At 38.9% G+C, this 27,435-nt stretch overlaps 5 protein-coding genes across 6 annotated transcripts; 4 read left to right on the top strand and 1 right to left on the bottom strand.

Moving 5' to 3' along the window:
• The first annotated feature begins 116 nt into the window (after positions 1-116).
• On the top strand, positions 117-3,720 carry LOC127255424 (hsp70-Hsp90 organizing protein 3-like). Its single transcript, XM_051280935.1, has 7 exons — positions 117-1,303; positions 2,207-2,495; positions 2,595-2,680; positions 2,763-2,986; positions 3,092-3,158; positions 3,255-3,314; positions 3,429-3,720. Exons 1-7 carry the CDS (start codon positions 398-400, stop codon positions 3,540-3,542), a joined length of 1,746 nt encoding a protein of 581 aa, XP_051136892.1. The 5' UTR covers positions 117-397; the 3' UTR covers positions 3,543-3,720.
• Positions 3,721-3,874: 154 nt separating this feature from the next.
• Positions 3,875-7,260, bottom strand: LOC127255423 (elongation factor G-2, chloroplastic-like). Its single transcript, XM_051280934.1, has 4 exons — positions 6,822-7,260; positions 5,052-6,466; positions 4,424-4,936; positions 3,875-4,346 (listed from the first exon to the last, which is right to left on the bottom strand). The coding sequence occupies exons 1-4, from the start codon at positions 7,072-7,074 to the stop codon at positions 4,179-4,181; spliced, it is 2,349 nt and encodes a 782-aa protein (XP_051136891.1). The 5' UTR covers positions 7,075-7,260; the 3' UTR covers positions 3,875-4,178.
• Positions 7,261-11,700: 4,440 nt separating this feature from the next.
• On the top strand, positions 11,701-13,548 carry LOC127255569 (MYB-like transcription factor ODO1). 2 transcript variants are annotated; one of them, XM_051281160.1, is made up of 3 exons: positions 11,701-11,842; positions 12,008-12,293; positions 12,724-13,548. In XM_051281160.1, the coding sequence occupies exons 2-3, from the start codon at positions 12,031-12,033 to the stop codon at positions 13,301-13,303; spliced, it is 843 nt and encodes a 280-aa protein (XP_051137117.1). In that variant the 5' UTR covers positions 11,701-11,842; positions 12,008-12,030; the 3' UTR covers positions 13,304-13,548. The 2 variants fall into 2 exon arrangements, with proteins under 2 accessions (XP_051137117.1, XP_051137116.1); XM_051281159.1 differs by lacking the exon at positions 11,701-11,842 and having other exon boundaries at positions 11,858-12,293.
• Positions 13,549-19,381: 5,833 nt separating this feature from the next.
• Positions 19,382-21,455, top strand: LOC127255566 (flavonoid 3'-monooxygenase CYP75B137-like). Its single transcript, XM_051281156.1, has 2 exons — positions 19,382-20,433; positions 20,522-21,455. The coding sequence occupies exons 1-2, from the start codon at positions 19,444-19,446 to the stop codon at positions 21,140-21,142; spliced, it is 1,611 nt and encodes a 536-aa protein (XP_051137113.1). The 5' UTR covers positions 19,382-19,443; the 3' UTR covers positions 21,143-21,455.
• A 594-nt stretch (positions 21,456-22,049) lies between these two features.
• On the top strand, positions 22,050-23,859 carry LOC127255567 (flavonoid 3'-monooxygenase-like). Its single transcript, XM_051281157.1, has 2 exons — positions 22,050-23,051; positions 23,136-23,859. Exons 1-2 carry the CDS (start codon positions 22,101-22,103, stop codon positions 23,763-23,765), a joined length of 1,581 nt encoding a protein of 526 aa, XP_051137114.1. The 5' UTR covers positions 22,050-22,100; the 3' UTR covers positions 23,766-23,859.
• Positions 23,860-27,435: the final 3,576 nt, after the last annotated feature.

Below are 27,435 nucleotides of genomic sequence, written 5' to 3'. Positions count from 1 at the left end.
TGCTGCTGCTGCTACCCTTTGCTTTTGAACAAACAGATCTGGTGGAATGGGACCACCCTCCCTCACCCTCCAAATTGTCATTATAATACTAGTCAGTAGTATTAATAATACTAGTTGCGTCCCTTGACCTCGACTCCTGCAACCTGTGTATCGTCGATGATCATTCATTCATTCATCACGCATCCACACGTCTTTTCATATACATACTCCCCACTCCACTCCACTCCACTTCACCCTCCGCCGAAATTTCCACAAGGAAATCAAAATCAATCCCCCCAGGCTCCAGGAATCACGACTCTCCTGCCTCTCTTGAACGCCCATAGGATAGCAATTACCATCCCCAACAAAATCTTTTTTTTTTTAATTTTAATTTTTGTCAAGCTTGATTTTTTCGCTAATGGCGGATGAAGCCAAGGCTAAAGGCAATGCTGCCTTCTCCGCCGGAGACTTCAACCATGCCGTTGCCCACTTTACCGATGCAATCAGCTTGGCTCCCACCAATCACGTCCTCTACTCCAATCGATCCGCCGCCTACGCATCCCTTGCTAAGTTCCCTGAAGCTCTTTCCGACGCCCACAAGACCATCGAGCTTAAGCCCGATTGGGGGAAGGGCTACTCCCGGCTAGGCGCCGCCTACGTGGGCCTCCATAGTTACGGCGACGCTGTTTCCGCCTACAACAAGGGTCTTCAAATCGATCCCACCAACGAGGCCCTCAAGTCCGGCCTCGCAGATGCGGAGTCTGCTTTGGCTCGGAGCTCGAGGTCCCGAGGCGGACCGGCCCCAAATCCTTTTGGGGAGGCTTTTGGGACGGACATGTGGGTTAAGCTGGCGAGCGATCCTGACACCAGGGAGTTCCTTCAGCACCAGGATTTCGTGAAAATGATGCAGGATATTCAAAAGAACCCTAATAATGTGAACTCGCACATGAAGGATCAAAGGGTAATGCAGGCGCTGGGGGTTTTGTTGAATTTGAAGATCCAGACAACGGGAGCTGAGGATGGTGAAGGTATTCCGCCGTCAGCGTCAGGTCCGGAAAAGAAGAGGCCGGCAGCGGAGGCTCCGAAGGAGGAGAAGAGACCGGAAAAGGATCCGGAGCCCGAGGTAGGGGAGCTTGACGAAGAGGAGAAGGAGAAGAGGATTAAAAAGTCTGAGGCTCAGAAAGAGAAAGAAGCTGGGAATGCAGCCTATAAAAAGAAGGACTTTGAGATGGCGATACAGCATTATACCAAGGCAGTTGATCTCGATGATGAGGATATTTCCTTCTTAACGAATCGTGCTGCCGTCTACTTGGAGATGAGCAAGGTACAACGCACGCCTTACTTCTTTTTCTGGTTGCTTTGCTATTTTGTTATGGACTGGACTGCATTCCTTCTGGATGTTTTTCTCGTTAGCCATGCACGCACAAAGCATTAGTATAAATTATACTAGCTTCTTTTAATTTGTTTTGAATGCTTCTGACATTAATTCGTACAACTAATTTGGTGTTGCCTCATGTGTAACTGGATTCGCCTGTTTTCCTTTGTGAAAATTCAGACGCTGGAGACTTATCATGCGTGCATGGTTTGACCAATAGTTATCTTTAGAGATTGGTCAACTGGACAGTTGCAAAATGTTTAATAGCAACTTGTAGGACGTGTAAAAAGTTGATGGCCGCAAGGATTATCTGCATATCTTCCCTGACCCAGGGTAGATTAGGTTTATGGGTTACTTGTGTTTTGAAGGCCGTTCATTGTACGTTATCTTGCTCCCTGAAAGAGAGCGACGACATCTTCTTTTTTGCTTGATTCACGACAGCATTCATTAGGTTCTTTCTATAGTCTTCTATGTTTCTCTGTGTATATATCTTGCCCTCTCTTTGACTTATAATTAATTGTGGTGCCTGGTTGGTGATGGTGGTTCTTGGTAGTTCACTGGAAGTGTGTGACCATATACAACTGCTATCAATTGTTTCTTCACTTCCCCATTTCCTGTATGTATATATATTATGATATTCAAATTCTTGCCTGTTTTCCCCACCAAAAAATATTTTGCCAGCTGATAGCTTGGGTGCAAGGGGGAGAAAGTTGAAACAGTCCGTCTCTTGGAAGGAGTAAAATGATTACAACTTTTGTCTTTTGTTAACGGTTGCAAGCATGTCAATAGTTCTTCACGCAGTAAATCAATTGTAGTATGTGCTCTTTACATGACAATGATGTGTGATTGCAGTATGAGGATTGCATTAAGGATTGTGAAAAGGCTGTTGAAAGAGGGAGGGAACTGAGATCAGACTACAAAATGATTGCGAGGGCCTTGACCAGAAAGGGATCTGCCTTGGTGAAGATGGCCAAGTGCTCAAAGGATTATGAAACTGCAATTGAGGCCTTCCAGAAAGCCCTAACTGAGCATCGCAACCCTGATACACTCAAGAAGCTTAATGATGCTGAGAAAGCAAAGAAAGATTTAGAGCAACAAGAGTACTTCAACCCGCAGATAGCTGATGAGGAGCGAGAGAAAGGTACTGGGGTCTTGAGGGTGTCTGTTTTTACCATAGTAAGTCCAAATGTACCACTATCATCAATCTTGTTGATAACTTTGCATGGTGTGTGACTTGTAGGCAATCAATTTTTTAAGGAGCAGAAGTATCCTGAAGCTATTAAGCACTACACTGAAGCAATAAAAAGGAATCCAAAGGATCCAAGGGTATTTTGACACTTTGGCACAAATCTGAATCATTGATTTACTTGTGGATTGTTGTGAATATTTACAGCGGCCAATCTTGCAGGTATATAGCAACAGGGCTGCTAGTTACACAAAACTTGGGGCTATGCCTGAGGGACTCAAAGATGCCGAAAAATGTATTGAGCTTGATCCAACCTTTTCAAAAGGTTATACCAGAAAGGGCGCTGTTCAATTTTTTATGAAGGAGTATGAGAAAGCATTGGAGACATATCAGGAAGGTTTGAAGCATGATCCTCAGAACCAGGAATTGTTAGATGGTGTCAAGAGGTAGAGAGGATATTTGACTTATTTTTCGTTAATGTTTCTTGTCTGTTACTGCTTTCCAGTTTGGACTCAATAATTAAGATTTGAATCTTTTTGTGCTTTCTGCAGATGTATGGAGCAGATAAACAAGGCTAACCGCGGCGATTTGAGCCCAGAGGAACTAAAGGAGAGACAGGTTTGATATATATATACCGCCTGCTTTTTAGCAATTGTTTGCTTGTTTGTTGTAGCAGTTGGTTGCAACTTGGGCATCTCTCTTGTCTTGTTTTAGGCCAAAGCAATGCAGGATCCAGAGATTCAAAATATCTTGACAGATCCGGTAATGAGGCAGGTATGATAAAAATGGCTGAGGTGATTTGTGAATATAAATTATAACGTAGTAGTGGGTGGTTCTCCATCCTCCAAGTAACTGGCTGGCTGGCTGCCGGCTGTTGTGTTTTAACAGGTCCTGGTTGATTTTCAAGAGAATCCAAAAGCTGCACAAGATCACATGAAGAACCCTCTTGTGATGAACAAAATACAGAAACTAGTGAGTGCAGGAATCGTTCAAGTTAGATAGATAGATAGACAGACGGAGGGAGCTAGGATTTGGTGATACGATGCTGATGCTGATGCGATGCAGCTGTGTAATGAAATGTTTCATTGATTTTTATCTGTTAGATTCTTTGTCAGGCAGTAGACGTTGGCTTGCCGCCGCAGTGATTTTAAGTGAATAGTGGGCTATTACTATTACTAAAGTGTCAGTTATTGCATAGATGCTATCCTTGACCAGTTAGTTGTTACGAACCAACCTCCAAACAATTTGTATTTGTGTGTTATGTTGATGCCATGCTACAGGTACAGGCAGAAGTGAAGTGATGTTTACTACAATTTACAAAATGATGCCATATATGAAGCAAACAGCAATTCACTGTTCTCATGTCGTATAAAAATAAAAAATGATTGATTGTCTGGCTGCATTGAAGCCGTATTACTACTTCTTCAGACTGTAAGTAACATTTAATTGGCCAGTAACTCAAACTCCTTCCACAATCCTCCTCGTCAATAGAAATAATTTAAGAGGTATCCAACTACGCTCACTCTGATTGTGTGTGTGTAATCTTTGGCGAAAAAGAATCAATCAATCCTCTCCAAATGGAATAAAGTGTGCTTGTGTAGAGGGAGGCTCATCCATCCATCATCAAATCAAATGAAATCAAGCAGACACAGGCTCCTCTTTGGCAGCCAGCTGGTTCTGAATGTGCAGGGGGACGACATCAAATTTGGCCAGCTGCATCGTGTAGGAAGCTCGTCCTTTTGTCATTCCTCGGAGCGTGCTCACATACTGAAACATCTCCGCCAGAGGCACCAGCGCATCCACTACCTGGAATGGAATGGAATTGATGACAACTTAATACTGGATGCCAATGCAAATACACACAAACTCACAGATATTCTTACCTTCAAGCCCCCAGGTTTGTCGCCAAAGTTGTTGATCTGGCCTCTTCTTGAGTTGAGATCGCCAATCACATCCCCCAGATGCTCCTCAGGAGTCACTACTTCAACCTTCATAATCGGTTCCAGCAGCTGCGGCCCAGCTTTCCTTATCCCTTGTCTGAAAGCTCCCCTGGCAGCCAGCTGGAATGCCAATACGCTCGAATCCACGTCATGGTAGGAGCCATCGACCAACACCGCACGAACATCAACCACAGGGTAGCCTGCCAGCACTCCATTGCTCATGCTTTCTTCTAACCCTTTCATCACACCCGGTATGTACTCCTTGGGCACCGCACCCCCTTTAATCTCACTCTTGAACTCATACCCACTACCTGCTTCCATCGGTTCAAACCTCACTGTTATATCAGCAAACTGACCTGCACCGCCCGATTGTTTCTTGTGCACATACTTCACTTCTGTCACCTTGGAAATGCTTTCCCGATAATTGACCTGCGGTGCCCCAACATTCGCTTCCACCTTGGAGCAAAAAGCACACACCAAAGTCATTTTGCAGGGAAAATAGACTATGATATCACATCAAAAACAAATACTAATTACTATTAGTTAGTCTGTTAAGCAACTACAATCAGACCTTAAATTCCCTTTTGAGTCGATCAACTATAATCTCAAGGTGTAGTTCTCCCATGCCTTCAATAACTGTTTGGTTGGTCTCCTCATCACGTGAGAAGTGGAAAGATGGATCTTCTTGAGCGAGCTTAATTAAACCAACAGCCATCTTATCAACATCAGCTTTCGTCTTCGGTTCAATTGCAACCTTAATGACAGGATCAGGGAAATCCATCCGCTCAAGAACAATAGGTTTCTCCGGATCACACAATGTTTCTCCTGTAATTGTATCCTTTAGACCTGCAAGAGCTATGATATCACCAGTTAAGGCTACTTTAATGTCCTCTCTGCTGTTAGCGTGCATTTCCAGAAGTCTGCCAATCCTCTCCTTCTTCCCTTTATTTGCATTGAGAGCATAAGATCCAGCTTCAAGTTTCCCAGCATACACCCGCACAAATGTAAGAGAACCGACAAATGGATCGCTCATGATCTTGAAAGCTAATCCTGCAAACGGTTCATTGTCATCAGCACTCCTTTCAAGTATCACCTCCCGGTCCTCAGGATCAGTTCCTTTCATTGCTGGCAAGTCAATGGGGGAAGGTAAATAGTCTACAACAGCATCGAGCAATGGTTGAACTCCTTTGTTCTTGAAAGCCGACCCACATAAAACTGGAACAAAAGAGTTTGAAATAGTTCCTTGTCTAATTAGCCTCCTAACAGTGGACTCGTCTGGTTCAATTCCTTCAAGGTAACTCTCCATAGCTGCATCATCCAACTCGACTACAGTTTCAATCAACTGGGCTCTGTACTCTCCAGCCAAATCTTGAAGATCAGCAGGAATGTCCTCATATGTAAACTTTGCACCCAACTCTTCTCCAGACCAAACTACTGCTTGCATTTTCACAAGATCAATAATCCCTTTAAATCTGTCCTCTGCACCAATTGGGATTTGCAGCACAAGTGGCTTCGCACCCAAGTTTGTCACAATCATGTCCCTCGTCCGGAAGAAATTTGCTCCAAGTCGGTCCATTTTATTGACAAAACATATCCGTGGAACACCATATTTGTCAGCCTGTCTCCAAACAGTCTCTGACTGAGGCTCCACACCAGCAACACTATCAAACAAGCATATGGCACCATCTAAAACCCTTAGAGCCCGCTCGACTTCCAATGTGAAGTCTACATGCCCAGGTGTATCAATAATGTTAATTCGATGCTTGTTCCAATAAGTAGTGGTTGCAGCAGAAGTGATAGTGATCCCACGTTCTTGTTCTTGCTCCATCCAATCCATTGTGGCTGTTCCCTCATGTACCTCACCGATTTTGTAGTTTCTGCCAGTGTAGAACAGGACTCGCTCGGTGGTTGTGGTTTTCCCTGCATCTATATGTGCCATAATTCCAATATTGCGGTAGTCCTTCAATGGAACTTTTCTCTTTTCCTCTGCATCAATTGTGAAGCATTGGAAAATGAATGTAACAATCACTAGATAAATCTGCTCTGTTGTTTTGACGATCTTAGACAATGTATGTTTGTTGTATACAAGGTACGGGACAGAATGGATCGTAAAGTGGCATCCAGAAATGATAACTACAGGGAAGGTCCAATACAAACATAGAAGATAACGAACTCGATAAACACAAGTTGCAACTAAAACCTAAAAGGGCAAGGCGGATAATCAAATCATTTATTCAGGCAATTGCAAGACGCAGGGTTTCCATCAAATTGCAAAGGTTCAACGAAGACATGATATTGGTAAAGAGAGAAATTAAAAAAAAAAAAAAAAGAAAGGATATACCAGCAGCAGCCATAGCAACGACATGGAAATTCCCGTTTCGCTGTCTGTGGTAGAAAGTAGGAAGCTTTGGGGCGGCGGAGGTGAGCAGTGACCTCCCAAGAAATGAAGAGGAAAGAGGTACAAGTCGGGCAGAAGAATTAGAGTTGCGGCGTCGCGTGGATTGATGGGGAAGCAGCGGCAAAGGCCTCCTAGAAGAAGTGGTGAAGGTGCAGAGCGGTGAAGGAGACATTTTAATGAGCGATTCAGCCGCCATTCTTCCTGTGGGAACGGTGATTGGAGAAGGCAGGGCAGGCACGCGAACGCGATACAGCTGCTCTGCTACTGCTACTGCTACTGCTACTACTACTGGGTAAGGAATTGGTTTTGGTATGGATGATGATGGATCTCCAGTATACAGAAAAGGATTTTGTGTGTGGCTAGAGATAGAGAGTGCTATTTGTAAATTATTGTTATTATTAGTTGATAAGATGAATTTATAAATGATTATTGTTATTATGAGAGACTTGTGTATTTTTAGTGAAATGAGGCATTTGCTATTTGTTTACTACAAACATGTATTTTGAAGGAGCAGCATAGCATGCCCACTAAATGGATTTCATTGGAAGCCCATTTCAGTCCAGTTTAGTTCCATTCTCTTAATTCCTTTAGCCCAGCCCAGCCCAGCCCAACTCTTAATAAATAAATGGATCCATCATGAATGTGATCATGTCTTCCTGGGCCACTGCTTTTGCTATTATTATTATGATTATTATTATTATTATTATTACTATTTCCATCCATTAATTAAATCAAAGGTTCATTTTAAGTATCGTCAAAGTTAACCCCTTTCTAAACATAAAATAAAATAATTTGTTCGTTGTTGGAGTACTACAGTGTCTGCTGGCTACTATATATATATGCTATGCAGTATCCTGTCCAGGTTGAGTTTTCATGGTGGTTTGCTTACTCTTCTACTACACTTAATTAATTAATATCAATGGGCCGGGGGAACTAATTAGACTAGTTTGTAGAAGAAGAAGATTAATATATTGGAAGACTATATCGTGCATGATCTCTGTGTGTGTGTGTGTACTCACTGACTCAGTCATAACATATATATATAATATATATATATGCTTGTCAGTGGCAGATATTTTTTAGGTCACCACTAATTTATAAGTGTAGTATTAATTTAGGTTGGTATTGATCGATGAGACTGCAGCTGACTTGATCATCATCATCATCAATTAATTAATTGTGCAGATACTAAACACATTTGCAAGCTATTTACGTTTTACATGCATGCATAGTTACACTAAACAATGTATATACATATATATATATATATATATCTCTTTACAATATTACAGGGTCTATTAATATTATAATAATTAAGTCATCACCGGTTAAAAAAACGTTGAAACCAGACATACAATTAATTAATAAAGTGATCAATCGAACTAATCAATTCGATCTCTCACCTGTTCCACATTATTAATCTCACTGGCAAAATTCTTCTGTTCGCTTATCTAACTCACACTAGCTCTGGAAAGTGAACACAGATGCAATTATCATCCACAGCAGTAGTATTTAAGTTGTGCACCAAACCCCACCAGGACAGTACCGTACTACTGTGCACGTAATTATTAATAATACTACTACTTTACTACATTTACATTTACATTTACATTTATTACTACTCCTCAAATGAAATAATACAGTAGTAGTACTATATATAAATAATCCTATTCTTTCAAGTAATCTCACCTATATAAATAAGCTAGGATAGGAGAGGGCATTCAATGGATTGAGTAGATATACATACATATATATATATATATCATCACATCATCTAATTTCTAATTTTTGTTAGCTCTCCCTTTAAGCAATGTGGCTGATGGTGCTCAAGTCATAATGGCATAGTGCTACTGCTGCCTTAATTAAGCTTTTAGAAGCAATATAATTAATTAATTAATTAATTAAGCTGATCTGATCGAGAATGGGACATTTCTTATAATTGGGAATTATTATTTTGAAATATATATATATATGAATTCCTTTTTACTATGATTTATTAACCAAACCAAACCAAACATGCATGTGGTAGATATGTGTCTTCTTAATTAGGCATTATAAATTTTCAGTAGCACTTGTTTTCACTATTATGGTGTGAATAATTGACATTAAAGTGGTATTATTGCACATTCAACTACACAATCATTATCAATATAATGGTCTGCGAATAATGCTAAAAAATCAGCGATTATTATTAACTACGCACTTGCTTTCAAGCAATGCCAACTTCGCCTTGCTTTCAAAATGCCTCTGCAACGACTTCATTCAATTTTACTTCTTCAGTTATTATTAGTATCACTATTTTTTTATCGGATATTATTATTATTATTATTATTATTATTAACCCGACGTCCACTGGACTTTGCTTGCCAATTTGGGTAAGTTAAGCGGGCATGCACACGGGAAGAATTTCTCTAAAATATGAATGAATTAAAAGTACAAAAATGACCAAGAAGACAATTGAATATATATATATATATATGAGTAATTGATTCAAATGCACATTTTTAAATTAAATAGAATTAAACATGCATTCGAGTCATCAAGTGATAAACACTTTTAACTACTAGTAAGCTACATGTCATCTCTATTTCTATATATACGTGACAAGAGACCTTTTTTCAAATTTCATTTCACTTTCACATTCGTATCTAACCTAACATCGAACCACCTAATATAATGTTGCCTAATTTTCAAAGTAGCTACTTAATAATTAATTAATAGTAAACTAGATTTTGGTGATTAATTTGGGAAAAGAAACGTGGCTGATTATAAATACATCTTGTGGTTGGGAAATTGCAGGCAATTAGCATCTGTTTCTGTTGTTGTATATATCATGATTTGTAACATATATAATTAATTAATGTCATTCCTTATGGGGAAAGTATATAAATGCATGCATCTAATTAACTATTTAATATGTCTTAACTCCAGTCGTGCGACACGAGTATGCAATATCTACACAACATTCAGGTCTACTCAAAGTTGGTGCGACTTTCTTTATCTATTTTATTTTAATATATGTATTTCTTGGGGATAGATCGTATATACGAATATATAGTGTGGCCATCCATTTTTCCCCCTTTTAAAAAAAAGTAAATTAAATTAAAAGAATTACGTGTGAGATCTATTGATGACGTGCTTTTGATAAAATAACATTATGGAATAGTATGGCATTGGTTTTATTTAAATAAATAAATATGAAATAATAATCATATAAGTTACATGTGAGTAGGTACGTACGTACGTACGTATATATGTATGTAGAGGTGGAGAATGAAAACAAAAATGAAAGAGTACGTACACAGCAGCAAAAGTCAAAAACCCAAGTATTGGGACATCCACCTGCCCGCACAATATAATTGGTATTGGTGGCTCTCACATACATACATACCTTATTGGCAACATTATTTATACTCCATTAATTACTAGTCCAGACAAACCATATATTTATAATTAATTAATGTTAAGCTAAGGGGTTTCGAATTTGAGGAAGACACGTATTATATATATATATATTTATGAAACATATATACAGCTAAATCATATCAGCTAGCGAGCGAATTACAGATCGGATATGCCCAATCAGCTCTCTAACAATTTGGGTTACCTTATAATATTCAGTAATTATTTTGATGGGACAATCTCGAAATTAAATAATAATAATAATGATGATGATAATGTTGTCAACCAAGGATATATTCATGCCTTCTTCTCATCACGTACGTAATTCAACTTTGTTTCTTGATTAACAATACACCATTACATGACGATCTATATATATATATATATGGTTAAGAGTTGGAGAAGATTCGACTGCTGCGTAATATAATAATAGTATCATTATATTAAAAAAGTAGTGTTCCATCCAAAATTACTTAAAAACAATTAATATTCATTCAAGGATATTTTGTTTTACATTGATAATTAAATTAATATATAAAGCTGCGCGCGTACAATTAATTAGTAGGTAGACCATTATTAATTATATTATAGAATAATGGCATTAAAATTTTATTACTTTATATTTTTTCATATGGACGACGTACGTAAAAAGTACAATTCAGTAGCGATATATACAGGCAGCTTTATTATATAATTTCGTCAAAGAACGTATAAATTGGTATGGAAGAGTTGTTGAAATATATATACGATCATAGTCAATAAAAATGCATTAATAATAATAATAATTATTATTATTATTATTATTTTTTTTTTTATTATTTTGTCAAAGAATGTATAGATTTACAGAGTTGAAATAGGATTAACAATAATAATAATAATAATAATAATAAAGAATTAATCCTTTGGGAAGAACCGACAGCGTGAAGATGACGGCATAGGTGATGTTATGTTTGCGTAAGAAAGCATTAATTGAATCCATAATTCAGTTTTCTTTTGAGCCCCGGCCAAAACTGCAGCGAAGAAATTTGAGCGCACTCTTTTTACTTGCTCTTAGTATAAGATAATCTTTTCTTTTGATTGATGGATTTATTTACTAATATGTATTAATGAAGGAAATCATTACAGGCATGATTCTGCTGCATCACCACATCTCTCTTGTCTCTGTCTCTGTCTCTGGCTGTGCGCCTGTGCGAGCTCTGGTCTGGTCTGGCCTGGTGCTTTAGTAATTAATTAACTAACTAATTAATTAATGGAGTACCACCTCTGACTCGAATGGAATCGAATCGACCAGACCAGACCAAAGGCCTTGCAGTTCGTAGGTCCCTCTCGCAAAACCAAATGGCGGGTCCCATCCCATCCCATCCCATCGACACTGAAATGGGATAGCAGAGTTGAGGAGAGGCAGGACAGATTTCATTTATTCAATAATTAATTAACTGCAATGCATTGTACTGCTTTTAAGCAGAGCAGGGATGTTTGCTTGTTTGTTTGTTTTTAAATTTCTTGGGTGGGTGGAGGGGTTGGGTACCTCCCTCCTACTCCAACTGGTGCAGTATAAATAGGTGGGTAAGGGAGCTGGGGACCTTCCAGTTCCATTACCTCATTCCATTAGTTTTCCGCCATACTTTAAAAATCTCCTCTTTCTCCATTACACACACACACACACACACAGCTGAGCTTGCCATTTTTTTGTTTGTTTGTTTATTTATTTATTGATTGATTGATAGTAAGTAGTAGAGGGAGAGAGAGAATGGGACGACAGCCGTGTTGCGACAAGCTGGGGGTGAAGAAAGGGCCGTGGACGGCGGAGGAGGACAAGAAACTGATCAACTTCATCATCACCAATGGCCAATGCTGCTGGCGGGCCGTCCCCAAGTTGGCCGGCCTCCGCCGCTGCGGGAAGAGCTGCCGCCTCCGCTGGACTAATTACCTCCGCCCGGACCTCAAGCGTGGCCTTCTCAACGACGCCGAGGAGCAGCTCGTCATTGATCTCCACGCCCGTCTTGGCAATAGGTAGGTGGTACTCGCTCACTCCTCTACTACCCTATCCTCTCCTCCTATTTAATTATCCTCGATCGCCATAATCATCTATAATTCATTCATCCACTGTACTCTCTCTCTCTCTCTCTCTCTATATATATATATATATATATATACATACTTACATCATCATCAATTCCTTTTCTAATTCATTCATCCACTTTCCTTTCCTCAATAGTATTATTAATCGTATAATTTATAAAACGGCTAACGCTTTTTCGTTTTCAGGCCAAGCGTACTTTGCCATTTTATTATTTTTATTTGAAAGCCCTCTATTTGATTGGATAGAGAATTTCATTGCTTTCTTTCCTCGCTATATATACATATATATATATATATTCAAGTAATTAATATATATTGGAACTTCCCCTATACTGTATTAATTAATTAATTAATTAATTAGGTGGTCGAAAATTGCTGCGAGATTGCCCGGACGAACTGACAACGAGATTAAAAATCATTGGAACACCCACATAAAGAAAAAGCTGCTGAAAATGGGAATCGACCCCGTCACTCACCAAACCCTCCAAAAGGACGACCCGAATTCACAAGCCCCAAAGGACAAAGATCATCGTCATCAGCTGCTGCAGGCCGACGAGCTCCCCGCAGGGTCGTCGGATCATCATGTCGTCGTCGTCCCTGCACCTGCAGTCAGCACCTGTAGCAGCAGCAGCAGCAGCAGCAGCAGCAGCTCCTCCCAAACTGATGATCATCAGAACATGAATTCCTCCGACGAGTCTTGCTGCTTGGGAATCAATTCGGAGTCGTCGTACGAGAACGACCCGCTGATCAGCTTTTTATTCCGGGACACAAACGACTTACTCAATTTCAACGACGACACCTGGGAATTCCCATTTTCAGATCAAGATTTGGACAGCTTCTGCAACAAGTCCTGGGAGGAAAACTGCCCCTGGCTTTTGGACTGTCAGGATTTCGGGGTCCATGACTTTGGATTCGACACCCAATGTTTCAATGACATGTAGATATATATATATATATATAATTAATTAAGTGATGAGAAGTGGTCAATTAGCTAGCTAGGGAGAATTAATATCATGCACAGATCTAGTCGTCTCTGCTGATACAATTAAGCTCGATCGATCGTGTGGAGTGTGTTTTGCATATATATATATATAAATATACCAAATATCAAAGGGCCAAAAATGGTCATCGTCTGTATAAATATATATGTATACCCTCAGCCTCAGGCAAATTAGTGAAAGAAAAACCCTTGGCTTTCTAATTGATAGTTGATTTTATTACACATGTACCCGAAAGTGAAACGTTTATTATTTTAAAATCTGCAAGGATATTATAGTTTAGTATTTCAAACGCCTATTAGGAGAGCTGTGGACATACTTACTTTAGAATACAATACAATACAATACAATACATAGTGGGTGGTGGTTTATGACATAAGTGCCATGTAATATTAATTGAATATCTTTATGTACATTAGAGAGAGAGAGAGAGAGAGAGAGAGACCTTTTGCATTTTATAATTGTCTCCAAAAGATTTATATATACATATATGTATATATGAATTGATCGAGAATATGCCACTTGTATTGTAGGGCATAAAAATTTACTATGATTACTGTATTGCCTCTAAAGTTGTGCGAAATAATTTTTGGTCTTCTAATTTTTTTTAAAAGGAGTGTCTGATGCGAAGAAAATAAGAACTACGTTAATATATCCAATTACGTATTATGTGCAAGATCTTTTAATGACATTCATTGATTCAGTAGTAATAATAATAATGAGAGTTTCAAATGAAACATATATACAAAGTGTAGTTTATGGCACTAAGTAAGTAATGGCACGACTCAAAGTATAAAACTGAATGATGAGGTTAGGGAAATTATTGTTATTATTATGATGAATGGAGCTGCTCATCCGATCTTGGAAATATATATAAAGAGGGCCACTAATACAATACATTATACATGGCACATTTCATTATCACAACTTATCAAAATCACACAAGTTTCTGGTACTTTTGGCTATTGTCTCATGATGAACTTTACCTTGTCTTTTGAAAATATTCAGATCCAATTAAAAGTGATCAAGATACAAAACTAAATGATCACATACCTAGGTAATGGCTAGCTCAGTGTAAGCAATATATATCCCCACTAGATCAGACTACTATCGGACTGGGCATTATATATATATATTATCAATTAAATATTTAATCAAGAACCTTATCAATTACACACAAGGATTAGGCTCTTTACTTTCTCTAATTAATAAAAAGGCCACTTCATACAAGTACTCCATCTAATAATATAGTTACTTAGAATGGTCCAAATCAGCAGAGATTCACCCGATCAAAAAATGAAATAAGATTTTTTATTTTTTATTTTATGGTAATAATATATGTGATGAAATGAAATGAATGAAGAAAAAGGCAGAGGAAGAAGGTGATAACGACCCTACACCAAGATTCACAAATGTCAGTAGAGTTGGTGGAGAACGAGGGCCACAAACCCATGCCAACAATAAAAATTAAAAGGGTCGTCTGTGAGCTGATTAGTGGAATGTCGACTCACATACATACATACATACACACACATTCATAAATAATAATAGTAATAAAGTAAATTCTCTAGGACTGCTCTTTAATTTATTAATAACTTTTGTCCCTTAATTACATGAAGTTCATAAAGCAAACATGACAAACAAGTGCAAAGGGTACATATAATTAATAGAATGTCTACAGCAAGTAAATTATCCACATTAGCTAGGATTAGGAATTGAATAATTTGGAAAACCTAACCTCTGAACTAATGAAAAACTTAATTAATCAAGACCAAGTTAATTATCTTCCCTTCCATATATATTCTCTTGAAATAGCTAGCTAGCTAGCTCAAGAGAAGAATAACTAACACCTATTATTTGCTTGCATGTCTACATATAACATAATAGTCTGCATTAATTAATTAATAATTAATTGCTTTACATACAGTATGCATGCACTAATCACTATACTGATTACTGTCTATATATATATATATATATATATATGGAGTTTATGATCTCATCATGATCATTGCTGATGATCACCACTCCCACCGGATTTCTGAACATTCTAGGTTGATCTCTCTCTACATATATGCAAATTAAACGTTGATGGGGGGTGGGCCTTTTTCTAAGAAAATTAATTAAAAAGTGAGGTTTCAGGATGTGGTTCTACTTACACATGTTGTTTGGCAATGAGAGAGGGTAGGTAAAGTGTTGCTTGGGCTCTACCAAACTCTACCAAACCAGATCATCATCATCATCATCATCATCATCATATCTCTCTCTCTCTCTCTCTCTCTCTTCGCTTCATCTTCATCCGCTAGTTTGCTACCATATCGCATTAATATATATACAGCAGAAAGAATATAGACAAGTTTTCACAAACACTTAACAATCACAGCACAGCACAGCACAGCACATCCACGTTCATTGGAAATTTAAAGGATGATTAGATATATATTTGGAATAATATGTATATAATAACACAGAAAAACAACCAAGTGGTAGTTTCTGTGGACAATTAATTAATTATTAACTGGGCACTGATCATCTCTTAGCTTAATTATTCTGCTACGTTGGATTCAACCTATTGATTGATTGATTATATGCTATCTAGCTAGCTCGGTATCTTGTTTTTAGTAATAATCATCGTCCATCAACTAGCAATTACTTGAGAATGTCATCAAAAAGTCGTTTCTTAGTAAGCATGATCAACTGTTAGTTGTTCTTACATTTTAATTCCCCCTTGCCCTTAATTGTATTTGTGTATGTAGTGTACTACCTATCATTAATTTCAGTCGCAACCCCTACCAACTTTTTAAAAATGGATTCTTGAAATTTTGATTATAGTGGTCTGTGTTCAATAGATAACAAAATTAAATGCATAAACAACAACAACAAAAACAAAAAAGTTCTTGGGTGAAGTTCATATTTTCATAATTTAAGGGGGGGGGTAAAGTACTCAAGTGATCACTTTGGGGGGAAAGTATAAAAATTACTCGAAAGTTGCCCTAACAATAAGATGAGGCGCAAAGGCGCATAACTTCAGAACACGCTCCGGCTCCGCCGCAAGTCGTCTGTCGAGAAGTATCGGTCTTTCTTCTCGTGATTTCGGTATTCCAATTTTCTCTTCAAGGCCACGAATTAGTTCCGTAGAAAATCCTTGTAACACAAGATGAAAATTTTTAAATACGCACGAAAACCGGCAGCCCTTGCGATATTCGAAAAGTGATTAGTTTTCTGGATTTTCATTCTATTACTAGTGATTCATGTGGTCTCTGATCTACGTGCTGTAGCTTTGGACAATATGTACCATGAAATAAATATCTGATGCGACATCCGGAAGAATTATCGAGTTTTAATTTTGAGTTTGAGTTTATATGGTCATGGATTGAGATTGATTTGTGTTTTTTTTTTTTCTTCTTCCAATTACCATATAAGTTTATCCCTTGTTCAAGATTTCTACTAAATTCTGTGAAAAAGGGTGTATTTTTTTCGGTGTAAGGTACCGTCATTTGGTTTGACTGCGCAGTTGCTTCAAAGTTGGGATTTTATGTTGATGGAAAACTATTCGCTATGTGTTGGTCAATTGATTGTCTGTCTGTTCTCGTCAGTTAGGAAAGTAGGTTATTCTACTTCAGATGTTTAGGCAATTTTATGCCTAACTATTTTACAAATTGAGAAAAGTTGACAATCCGAATGCTAACTTCAATATCTTTGTTTAGTCCTTTTGGAAGTTAGTAAATGATATACGTGTGGGTTGTGCTGTGAGATGTAGCAGTGGTAGAAGTTTTGGTGTAATTATGAGAGGATTTAGGTACCAAAGGGTCTGACACCTGTCTACCCGTTAAGAGTTATACAGTGTGAAAAACACTTTTCTGGGTGGATTTCATGACATAGTTGGAAGTGTTCTAATGGGAGGACAATATCTTGTGTAACATACAACTAATTTACGATAGATAGCGGCCAGCAGAAGACATCTTGTAGAGTTCATTAAAGAGATTTACTATATCAAGAGAGAGACTATCGTATTACATAGTATTTAAGTGTTTTGGTTGTATATGGTGTGTGCTTAAAGTATATTTTCATTGACAACTTGTGTCTTAACTTGAGAGTTGAGCAATACACACGCCATGCGCACATTTCAAGAGCTTTATATATATATATAACTGCCTTGATTTCTAATAGATTACTCTTAATTAAGATTTGAGGCCCCCAAATGTAGGAGGGTTTGTATAAACAAGGTTACCAATTTTCATGTTTATTTCTGTGATTTGCAAGGTGTTCTTATGAAGTATTTTCTAATTTATTAAGCATGTGGAAATGAGCACATATAGATTGGCTTAAATTTAGGTGGATTTTAAGTCATTGTCAAGCTGAATAGATTGTTGTTTCAAGAAAGGTTTATTTCCCGCGGTAAGTAGAAAACAAAATTGTTCTACCTGATGTTTTATATAATACCTAAAGAATGTTGATGCACTAAGAGAGGCTGCTATGTTTGTGGATCAAAGAAAAGGATGTTTCTACAGAATCCGATGGAAAGGATGCAACATGCGTTCGTTTTGATAAACAACCGTGGATTTTGGGATAACATATATTATGAAAATGCATCAAAGATATACAACTTACAATCCATAGGTCTTGAGAAATCAGTAAATTATGTATAGGTAATAGATGAAATTCATGAAACTTTCTTTATAGGCGATATTGAGCTGCTTCATGATACTTCTTGTGGTCATCTCTTGCAAATTTTCAGCATTAAGACATTCTTTCAGTAAGTATAAATGTATCGTTAGATGACATTTGGTCTACAATTTGAGAATAAAGTATTGTTGAGGCTTGAGAGGTTACAGAAGTCAGAATCTATATGCTACAAAGGCCACTAAAAGATCAAAGGATCCTCTTCATTATTATGAGGTATTTGAGCTTCCACACCACAAGCCTATGGCCTGTTTGGATGAGAAAAATACACGCGTGGCCTACCCTGTTTAGATGTTGCAATAATTTATTTATTTTTTTGGCATATCGAATTTTTGCCATTTCTTTTGGTTAGTCTGCTGATTTCTCTCATTCTTTGCTCCGCATATATGACTTTTGATTGGCTTCTTGTGAAAAGTCTCACGTAATTTAATATTAGCCTTGGATGTTAATTTGTATGAAAAATTAATTTTTAATGTGTAGTCCTTTGAAACAACTTCCAAGTAATTTCATGCAGTGTAATTAGACATTCTTTTCAGCTTATGAATCAATGGAGTTTAGTGCTGCTATATGAATTTCATCTAGTGACTGGATCTGTGATCTGATCTGCTGGGTTGTTAAGCAGCATATTGAATTAGAAGATAAAGAGAGTTGAATGTGTTGCATGTATGTATAATTTGAGTCTGAGTGTCATGTTGTATGTATTCCCAAAATGTGAACCAAGAGTGGGTAATGTTACCATTCAAACTCCAAGGTAGGTTCGGTCCTTCCAATGTATGTATGTATGTATGTATGTGGCAGCGAACAGATAGATATCTGGGTATGTGTGGACCTTATTAATTACATAATTGAATGGGCATCCAGGCAGTGAGGATTCTTTAAGTGTATAGACAAAACGGGGGTAAAGGTCGTCTATTCATAGCACAAGTAATAGGATATTTTCAGCCTGAATCGACGTATGCTTTGCATCATATGTCAAATGACTTGTGACTTTATTATTATTATTATGTTGGTTTTTAGTGTTGTAATAATTAAATTCAATCCAAAGTTTTAGGATCGTTTGGGTAAAATAAATACATCTGATTATATAATTATACTCAATAAAAATTAATAATACTAACATTGAGTAATTAATTATATCACAACTTTTAGTTTTAGTTTTAAATTAAATTAAGGGCCGAGATTGATATGATCCAGCTTGATTAATTAATTATGGGCCTGAGAAGATACCTCATACACCCACACGAATACAAAACAATAAACGACAGTTCAGTTGATCCCTTTCCCTCCCTCGGATCTAAATCTTATTTATCTCCCTCGTTCACTCACACACAGTATAGTATAGTATAATAGTATGGTACATTTACAGTAATAAATTTGACAATTCGTTTAGCTAAGCAACCATGCTTTCCAAACTTGTCGTCGAGAGTTTTTCATGGTCCACGACCACGGCTGCTGATCAATTCCATCAGCCCACCGCCGCCGCCGCCGCCATCGTCATCGCTCTTCTTATCCTATCCCTATCGCTATGCCTTCTTCTGGTTGTCAGGAAACCGAGCAGGGCTGCTGCGCCGGGGCCGAGAGGCCTCCCCCTGGTAGGGAACCTCCTCTCCCTGGATCCCGAGCTCCACACATACCTGGCGGGCCTGGCCAAATCCTACGGCCCCATTTACAGGCTGAAGCTGGGTACAAAGACCTGCATCGTCATCACCTCCCCCGCCGTAGCCAAGGAGGTCCTCAAGGACCACGACACCACCTTCGCCAACAGGGACGTCCCCGTCGTCGCCAAGGAATGCTCCTACGGCGGCGTTGACATCGCCTGGAGCCCCTACGGCCCCGACTGGCGGATGCTGCGGAAGGTTTGCGTCCGGGAGATGCTCTGCGCCAAGACCCTCGACTCCGTCTACGCCCTCAGGCGCCGCGAGATCCGCCGCACCATCAACCACCTGTTCTCCCAGTCTCAGTCACAGTCAGGGTCGACGATCGACGTGGGCGAGCAGATATTCCAGGTTGTGTTCAACGTGGTCACCAACATGCTGTGGGGTAACACCGTCAAGGGAGAGGACGAGGCCAGCGTCGTCTCTGAGTTTAAGGACGTCGTCGGGCAGATGACCGCCCTGATGGGAATGCCTAACTTCTCCGACTTCTACCCCGTCCTGGAGAGGTTCGATCTTCAGGGGATTCGGAAGAGGATGCAAGGACTGGCTTGTAGGTTCGACAGGATCTTCGAGGCCATGATCGACCAGAGAAAGAGATCCAAAATGACCGGAGACGACGACGCTGCTGCTGGGAAGGAGAGTAAGGATTTCTTGCAGTTTCTTTTGCAGCTGAGAGACGATGCAGATTCCCAGACGACGCCTCTCACCATAACCCATCTCAAAGCCTTGCTCATGGTAGTTGGCACACATATTAATTAATTAATTTTGTTGATGTCAATGGTTATTGACGATCGCAATGCGCGCCTGCCCCTGCCCTGTGCAGGACATGGTTGTAGGAGGAACAGACACAACCGCCAACACGATCGAATTCGCACTAGCTGAGATGATGGGCAAGCCTCAAGTGCTAAAGAAAGCGCAGCAAGAGCTGGACAGTGTGGTGGGTAAAGACAGCATCGTCGAAGAAACTCACATCAGCAAGCTGCCCTATCTGTACTCGGTGATGAAGGAAGTCCTACGCCTCCATCCAACCCTGCCGCTGCTAATCCCTCACTGCCCCAGCGCCGCCTGCACCGTCTCAGGCTACACAATACCAAAGGGTGCCCGCGTTTTCGTCAATGTCTGGGCGATCCACAGGGACCCTCTGATATGGGAGAATCCTTTGGAGTTCAATCCAGAGAGATTCAGCGATGCCAAATTGGACTTCAGTGGGAATGACTTGAGCTATCTCCCTTTCGGGTCGGGCCGAAGGATCTGCGCTGGAATAGCCATGGGCGAGAGGATGTTCATGTATTCCTTGGCTTCACTGGTGCACTCATTTGACTGGAGTGTGCCCTCAGGGCAAAGCTTGGACTTGTCTGAGAAGTTTGGGATTGTCTTGAAGAAGAAAACACCATTGGTTGCAGTCCCAACTCCGAGGTTGCCCAATTCCAGCTTGTATGAGTAACATCTTTGGAATTTTGTTTGAAATTCAATAGTTCCGCAATGCATCCGATTGTGTGCTTTTTGCTTCGTATGCATAATGCATACTATTGAGCGACAGCACAAATGGAGTTCTGTATTATTATTATTATTATAGTGTATCGGTTCGGTTTGATGCCAAATAAGTTGTCCCACTCCCAATGCTGTAATGAACGAGCAGCTGCTGCGAATTAATGTTTCAAAACGTTACCTAAAATAAGGATGTGTATATTCAGGCACTGCCTTGCCTTGCCTGTGCTCAGATGGAATATGAAAGAGTTCATTTACAGCAAGCAGAACACATTCTCAATTGAATGGTATTGTATTGTTGGTCCTCTGGAATCATCTGCATTAATTATCTCAAATAGTACTGCTACTGCATGCATCGGATTCGTAAGAGGTAATTAAGAAATCAATCAACATAATATAATATACAGTGCAACTGTAAATCAATGATTATCATATCATGAAATGTGATTAGGAAGGGAGGAGGAGGACTCGAGGATAATGATTGGTGAAGTAAATTAAAATACTATTAAATAGATGTATTACAATACGTAACAGTGACAAAGGTGGTTTTATTGATTGCTCCTTGAAGACGACGACGAGGACGATGCATAAAGAAAGCATCTTTGAGATACCTTGGGACTTCCGAGGTACATTGAATTAAATTCCTGCGGACAAGACAAAGCGGAAGCTTAGTAGTTTGTAGAGAGCATCTTGCGGACAAGACAAAGCGGAAGCTTAGCAGTTTGTAGAGAGCATCTAAATCCGTTGACACCTCCCCGGCCCACCATTGACCAATCCCATTCCCATATTCCCTTGCCCTTAACTGGCTGGACTGATCTGATCCCTTCTTGTCTTCATTTTCACTTCTGCACCTGCACCTATATTAGAACTACATTAGTTAATCAGCTCCTCATCAATGCCAGCACTTCCCCACCATGATTCCCACAACACTAGTGCTAATTACCATTGATCTTGATCAACAAACAGCTCTCTTCTCGGCTACTTTGATCATTGCAGTCGTCATTTGGTATACATGGCTCGTCTTCAGATACTACTCAAAGAAGCAACAGCAATCTCCGTTGCCTCCCGGCCCCCAAGGCCTTCCCATTGTGGGCTACCTCCCCTTCCTTGACTCCCAACTCCACTCCCACTTTGCGCTATTGGCTAAGAAGTACGGCCCTATTCTATCGTTGAGGCTTGGTGGAGAGACATGCATAGTGATAAGCTCGCCGGGAATGGCTCGGGAGATACTAAAAGACAACGACGTAACATTTGCGAACCGCCCTGTTCCGAATGTGGTGAAGGCCATGGAGTATGGAGGTCGAGACTTAGTTTTCACGCCGTATGGGGCCGAGTGGAGGATGCTGAGGAAGGTGTGCATGCAGGACATGCTCGGGCATGCCACCCTCAATCAGTTCTACTGTTATAGAAGGCGTGAAATTGGTGAAACTGTGCGATATCTGCACAGTTTGAAGGGATTGGAGGCGGTGAACGTTGGGGAGGAAATGTTCTTGAGCATCCTGAATGTGATCACGAGCATGCTGTGGGGCGGGACGATACAGGGCGACAAGAGGTCCAGCATCGGAGCGGAGCTTAGGCAGGTGGTGGGTGAGATCACTGACCTCATGGGAAAGCCTAATGTGTCGGATTTCTTCCCGCGACTGGAGTGGATGGATTTGCAGGGGATGAAGAAGCGGATGAAGAAGGTGGTTGTGAAACTTGAGAGGATATTCGATGAGATTATTGGACTAAGAACAGAAGGAGACGGAAAGAAGAGCAGCAGCAGCAATGGTAATGTTGACTTCTTACAGGTGTTGCTCAAACTGCGAGAAGGGGATTCCACCAAACCTCCTCTGACTATGTTCCATGTTAAGGCTTTGCTTTTGGTATGTGCAGAGTCATGATACAGACTTGTATGTTATACTTACATGATCTACGTACGTACAATGAATGAATGAATGAATTGTCAGGACATGGTGGTGGGAGGCACAGACACGACGTCCAGCACCGTGGAATTCGCGATTGCTGAGATGATGAACAACCCGCGGGTGATGATCAAAGCACAGCAAGAATTGGACGCGGTGGTGGGCAAGGCGGTGGAGGAATCGGACCTAGACAAACTGATATACTTGAAGGCGGTGATCAAAGAAGTGCTGCGGCTGCACCCGGTGCTCCCGCTGATGGTGCCGCATTGCCCCAGCGAGTCCTGCACCGTGGCAGGGTTCCGGGTGCCCAGGGGGGCTCGCGTCTTCGTCAACGTGTGGGCCATCCACAGAGACCCCGCCTTTTGGGAGCAGCCGTCGGAGTTCATGCCGGAGAGGTTTCTGGGGCCGGAGGGGGAGGGGAGGTGGGATTACAGCGGGAGTGACCTGAGGTATTTGCCATTCGGTTCGGGGAGGAGGAGGTGCGCCGGGATGGACATGGGGGAGAGGATCGTGATGCTGTCGGTGGCGTCGCTGGTCCACGGCTTCGATTGGAGCAAGTTGGGGCAAGCAGAGACTGTGGAGGAACACCCAGTGTCTGAGAAGTTTGGGATTGTCCTAAAAAAGAGGGAACCGCTGGTGGCTGTTCCGGTCCCAAGGCTGACTCTCACTGACTGACTGACTGACTCATCTGGATTGTCCCTTTGCCTAGTGTTTTTACGTGTTTATGTTTTGTTACGTCTATTATTCTCCGCTTACTAATTTCATAACTCTCTACTATCCATAAAAAAATATAAAATGAAGACAGCTTCTTTTTGTATATATATATAAAATATATCATTTAAATTAAAAAATATTATTGGTACAATTAAGGAATTGTAAAAAATATTAAAAATAGGAAACAAAAAATGAAAACCTTACAATTATTAGTAGCATTAGTAAAAGAAAATAAACCAACATTTTTACTGCTGTTCGGTATGTGACACATGCTGACATGCATGCACTAAAATGTTATTATAGTTTATTTAATATATATATATATATATGATTTTCCCTTGCTTATAATCTATATTATACATATCCAATATATATAGAGATAAGCTCTGCTTAAATTTATAGTACATATATACATATATAGAAAAAGCACAAACAGATGTAGATATGTATATTGCCAATGATATATTACGGCTTACGTAAGCATACAGCAAACTGGTTCCTCCATGGAGATGTATCAAATAACCCACGCAACTTAACCATGTCTTGGTATGATCCATTTGATCGATCATCCTATAAATTTTATCCATTCAAAATTTTATTATAGATATTTTAGCAAATAATAATAAATTTCCTATTATTTTTTTTTTTATTTTTTAAACAAAGAAATTATAAACTTAGCTCCACCCCTCCTTTTTAATTGTTGGTGTCGGATACTGAATGATCGTCTCATCTAACAGACCTCGATTCCAACGAAGACAATCTCGTATTCGCCGGCAGACAAGGAAAGTGAAAGTAGTGCGTGACCTTTTGGCAAGATCATACCTGGATCTAAGCCCTCGAGAAAGCACTCTTGTCTTGATTTAGCCGATTGAGCCGCATTAGTCTTATGTCATCCAAAAACCTCGTGAATTTCAACATTGAATTAAAGAGAGAGAAATGTGATGAAACGTTGACCTTATTGAATGGGCTTCAGGGCCAAGCATTTCAGATTAATAAAAAATTGTTGAACTTTATCAAGGGGAATCGTCCTACCCTAGAAAAGGAATGATTGCTTATGCCCGAGCTACTTGCTAGGGTCAACCCTAAAAAAGCATTGGATCTGATGAGATCCTTCTATTTTCAGAATCTAGAGAGGATACAAGAAAAGAATAGCCTTGAAAGCCTCTTGATGGAAGTATCTCTTAAGATACAACAAGCCTTTACTGAGGGTTTAATACTACAGGTTGTTTCTGCCTACGAAGGATATGATTTCTATTTTCCTGCCATTTTGGATTTCCAATTCGAACTTTTAGGTGAGATGGTCATTCAGTTTCCGACATGGTATTAGAGCCAAGCTAGGTCTCGGGACTCCTGTTTGCGGATATATGATTAATGGTTGCGTTTTTAAGTGAGACGGTCATTCAGCTTCCGACAGTTGAATTATTGCATTAATTGCATATACAAAAAGGGTGACAGCTTCCGACAGTTGAATTATTGCATTAATTGCACATACAAACAAGGTGAGACAGTCATTCAACTTCCGACAGTTGAATTATTGCATTAATTGCATATACAGAAAGTCCTGAAGATTTTGTTTAGTGTTATTTGTTGGAATCATGTAATAATTTTAAGTTATCTTGCAGCATTATTAATTACTACTAATAGATTTCAGATATAGCACTCGGTTCTTTGTTGATGGTCAAAAAAAAAAATGTTGATTGTAATTTTATATAGTCATCTATTGTTTATTGAAATTTAATTGTGATAAGGAAAGAATTGTAAAAACTAATTAATTAATAATTTTTATTGGAAAATTAGGAATACTATAATACATAATTGAGCATAGACCGTTCGGCCAACATGTATGGAGATGGGAGGAGTTCAATTATATTTATATTTTTATCGGCCACGAATATCATAAAAGGAACGTCAATGTGGTTGTTTGGTTTTGACTTGAATTTAAATTTTTTATTTAAATTTTATTTAAATGTTATTTTTTCATAAAAGAAAATACATTCTCATTTCCTTCCAAATTATTAATGTAACAATACGTAATTTATTGTTGGGAAAAAATTAAAACTAGTCCCATTCATAATAGAATTAATCAATTTTGATCCTATTGTAAAAAAATTATCAATTTTAGTCACATTACAAATAAATTTAATCAAAAAAATTAATAATAATCACTAACGTGGACATAACATACTATGAGGTGGCATCTGATATGGACAAACACAGCCATGTTCATATATATTAATTATCCTCATTTTTTTTTCTTTGTTATATTTTCTCCCGCACTTCCCAGTAATGCTGATGATGTCCGTGAATGCACCTTGATTGATGATTCAAACCACTTCCACCGCAAGGCCCTGGAGCTTTGCTTGGCGCTTAATCGGTTTCGGGCATTGTTTCCGAACCATTCATTACGATGTACTCTTTCATCTCCAATGCCCTCATAGCAGCGCACCCAAGCCCACCAACGCCAAGGATCCTTCGAAAAGCAGCAGCAGCAGCAGCAACAGACTTTTGCTCGTGAAGCTAGAAATCAAACAGCTCGTAATTTCAATTCTTTATGATCCGAGCGTGACGAGGAAAGTTGGGTTTTTGAGTCCACATGTGAAAGGCAATATGGAGAATATTTTTTCTCTGGAGCTCCTCTCCACTTCACAGCAATAGATGGATAAGGACAACAAATTCAGTTTCTATTTCTCTATCCTTTCATCTCTACCAATAAATTGAACACGGCCGTGTGGTATATGAACATGCCCATGTTTTCAATAAAGTTTCAGTGCAGATTATATATACACGACCATGTTTTGTTGAACACAGCCATGTTCGTCCAAATCAAATGCCACCTCATACTCTAGTATATCCACGTCAGCTATTATCATTAATTTTGCAAAGTTGAAATCCAAATTGATTATATTTGTTTGTAATTGAACTAAAATTGATGAATTTTTTTTTTATAATTAGACTAAAATCGATAAGTTTTTTATAATGAGACCAAAAATTGATTAATTTTATGCATAATGGCATTAGTTTTGATTTTTTCCCTTTTTTTTAATGTTAATGTTATATGTATTTTGTAATATAGTTAAATAGAGGTACTATTTTGTAGGTGTTTTTTAAAGTTATGTGCACAAATGAAAATAAAATAATAAATAAATATAATTTGAAGTTTTTATCACAACAAAATTTGTAAAGTCGAAGAACATCTCCAACCGAGGAGGTGGTTTATAATTTGAAGTTATCTAGCCATCAATTATGACCTGATCCACCGTATCCATCACACCCAAAATTATGTAGTTGAATTTTGTTTTATTGTGCCTTCATATATGCGGTGGTTTCAAGTTTGTTTAATTGTATTTAGAAAGTATTAAAATACTTTAGATAAAAAAGTATATAATAAATATAATATTTCGAATAATATATATGTATATTAAACAATATTTTATATTACAAAATAAATCTTTAGTAAATGAAAAACAAATAAATAGTGTGAAGACACAATATTATTTTTCCACTTTTATATTTCCTATTCCTATTTAAGACGCAATATTTTTCATTTTTATTTTTTATAGAGTATATAGTACGCACTTATTCAATTTGTGTGGGCGTGTCATGTTTGTGCAATAAAGTAAACCAAATGGCA

This window comes from Andrographis paniculata, unplaced genomic scaffold, assembly GCF_009805555.1.
Source record: "Andrographis paniculata isolate CXL003 unplaced genomic scaffold, ASM980555v1 Contig54END, whole genome shotgun sequence".
NCBI classification, from domain to species: Eukaryota; Viridiplantae; Streptophyta; class Magnoliopsida; order Lamiales; family Acanthaceae; genus Andrographis; species Andrographis paniculata.
This window is presented reverse-complemented; position numbering and strand designations above follow the sequence as displayed.

Excerpts from the sequence above, each read along its gene's own strand:
- LOC127255424 (XM_051280935.1), top strand. The coding sequence starts at position 398 with ATGGCGGATGAAGCCAAGGCTAAAGGCAATGCTGCCTTCTCCGCCGGA. Across the intron at positions 2,987-3,091 it reads TTGTTAGATGGTGTCAAGAG|ATGTATGGAGCAGATAAACA; the intron begins GTAGAGAGGATA and ends TGCTTTCTGCAG. Across the intron at positions 3,315-3,428 it reads CAGATCCGGTAATGAGGCAG|GTCCTGGTTGATTTTCAAGA; the intron begins GTATGATAAAAA and ends GTGTTTTAACAG.
- LOC127255423 (XM_051280934.1), bottom strand. The coding sequence starts at position 7,074 with ATGGCGGCTGAATCGCTCATTAAAATGTCTCCTTCACCGCTCTGCACC. Across the intron at positions 6,467-6,821 it reads CGTTGCTATGGCTGCTGCTG|AGGAAAAGAGAAAAGTTCCA; the intron begins GTATATCCTTTC and ends CAATTGATGCAG. Across the intron at positions 4,347-4,423 it reads ACAAACCTGGGGGCTTGAAG|GTAGTGGATGCGCTGGTGCC; the intron begins GTAAGAATATCT and ends ATTCCATTCCAG.
- LOC127255569 (XM_051281160.1), top strand. The coding sequence starts at position 12,031 with ATGGGACGACAGCCGTGTTGCGACAAGCTGGGGGTGAAGAAAGGGCCG. Across the intron at positions 12,294-12,723 it reads CACGCCCGTCTTGGCAATAG|GTGGTCGAAAATTGCTGCGA; the intron begins GTAGGTGGTACT and ends TTAATTAATTAG.
- LOC127255566 (XM_051281156.1), top strand. The coding sequence starts at position 19,444 with ATGCTTTCCAAACTTGTCGTCGAGAGTTTTTCATGGTCCACGACCACG. Across the intron at positions 20,434-20,521 it reads ATCTCAAAGCCTTGCTCATG|GACATGGTTGTAGGAGGAAC; the intron begins GTAGTTGGCACA and ends TGCCCTGTGCAG.
- LOC127255567 (XM_051281157.1), top strand. The coding sequence starts at position 22,101 with ATGATTCCCACAACACTAGTGCTAATTACCATTGATCTTGATCAACAA. Across the intron at positions 23,052-23,135 it reads ATGTTAAGGCTTTGCTTTTG|GACATGGTGGTGGGAGGCAC; the intron begins GTATGTGCAGAG and ends ATGAATTGTCAG.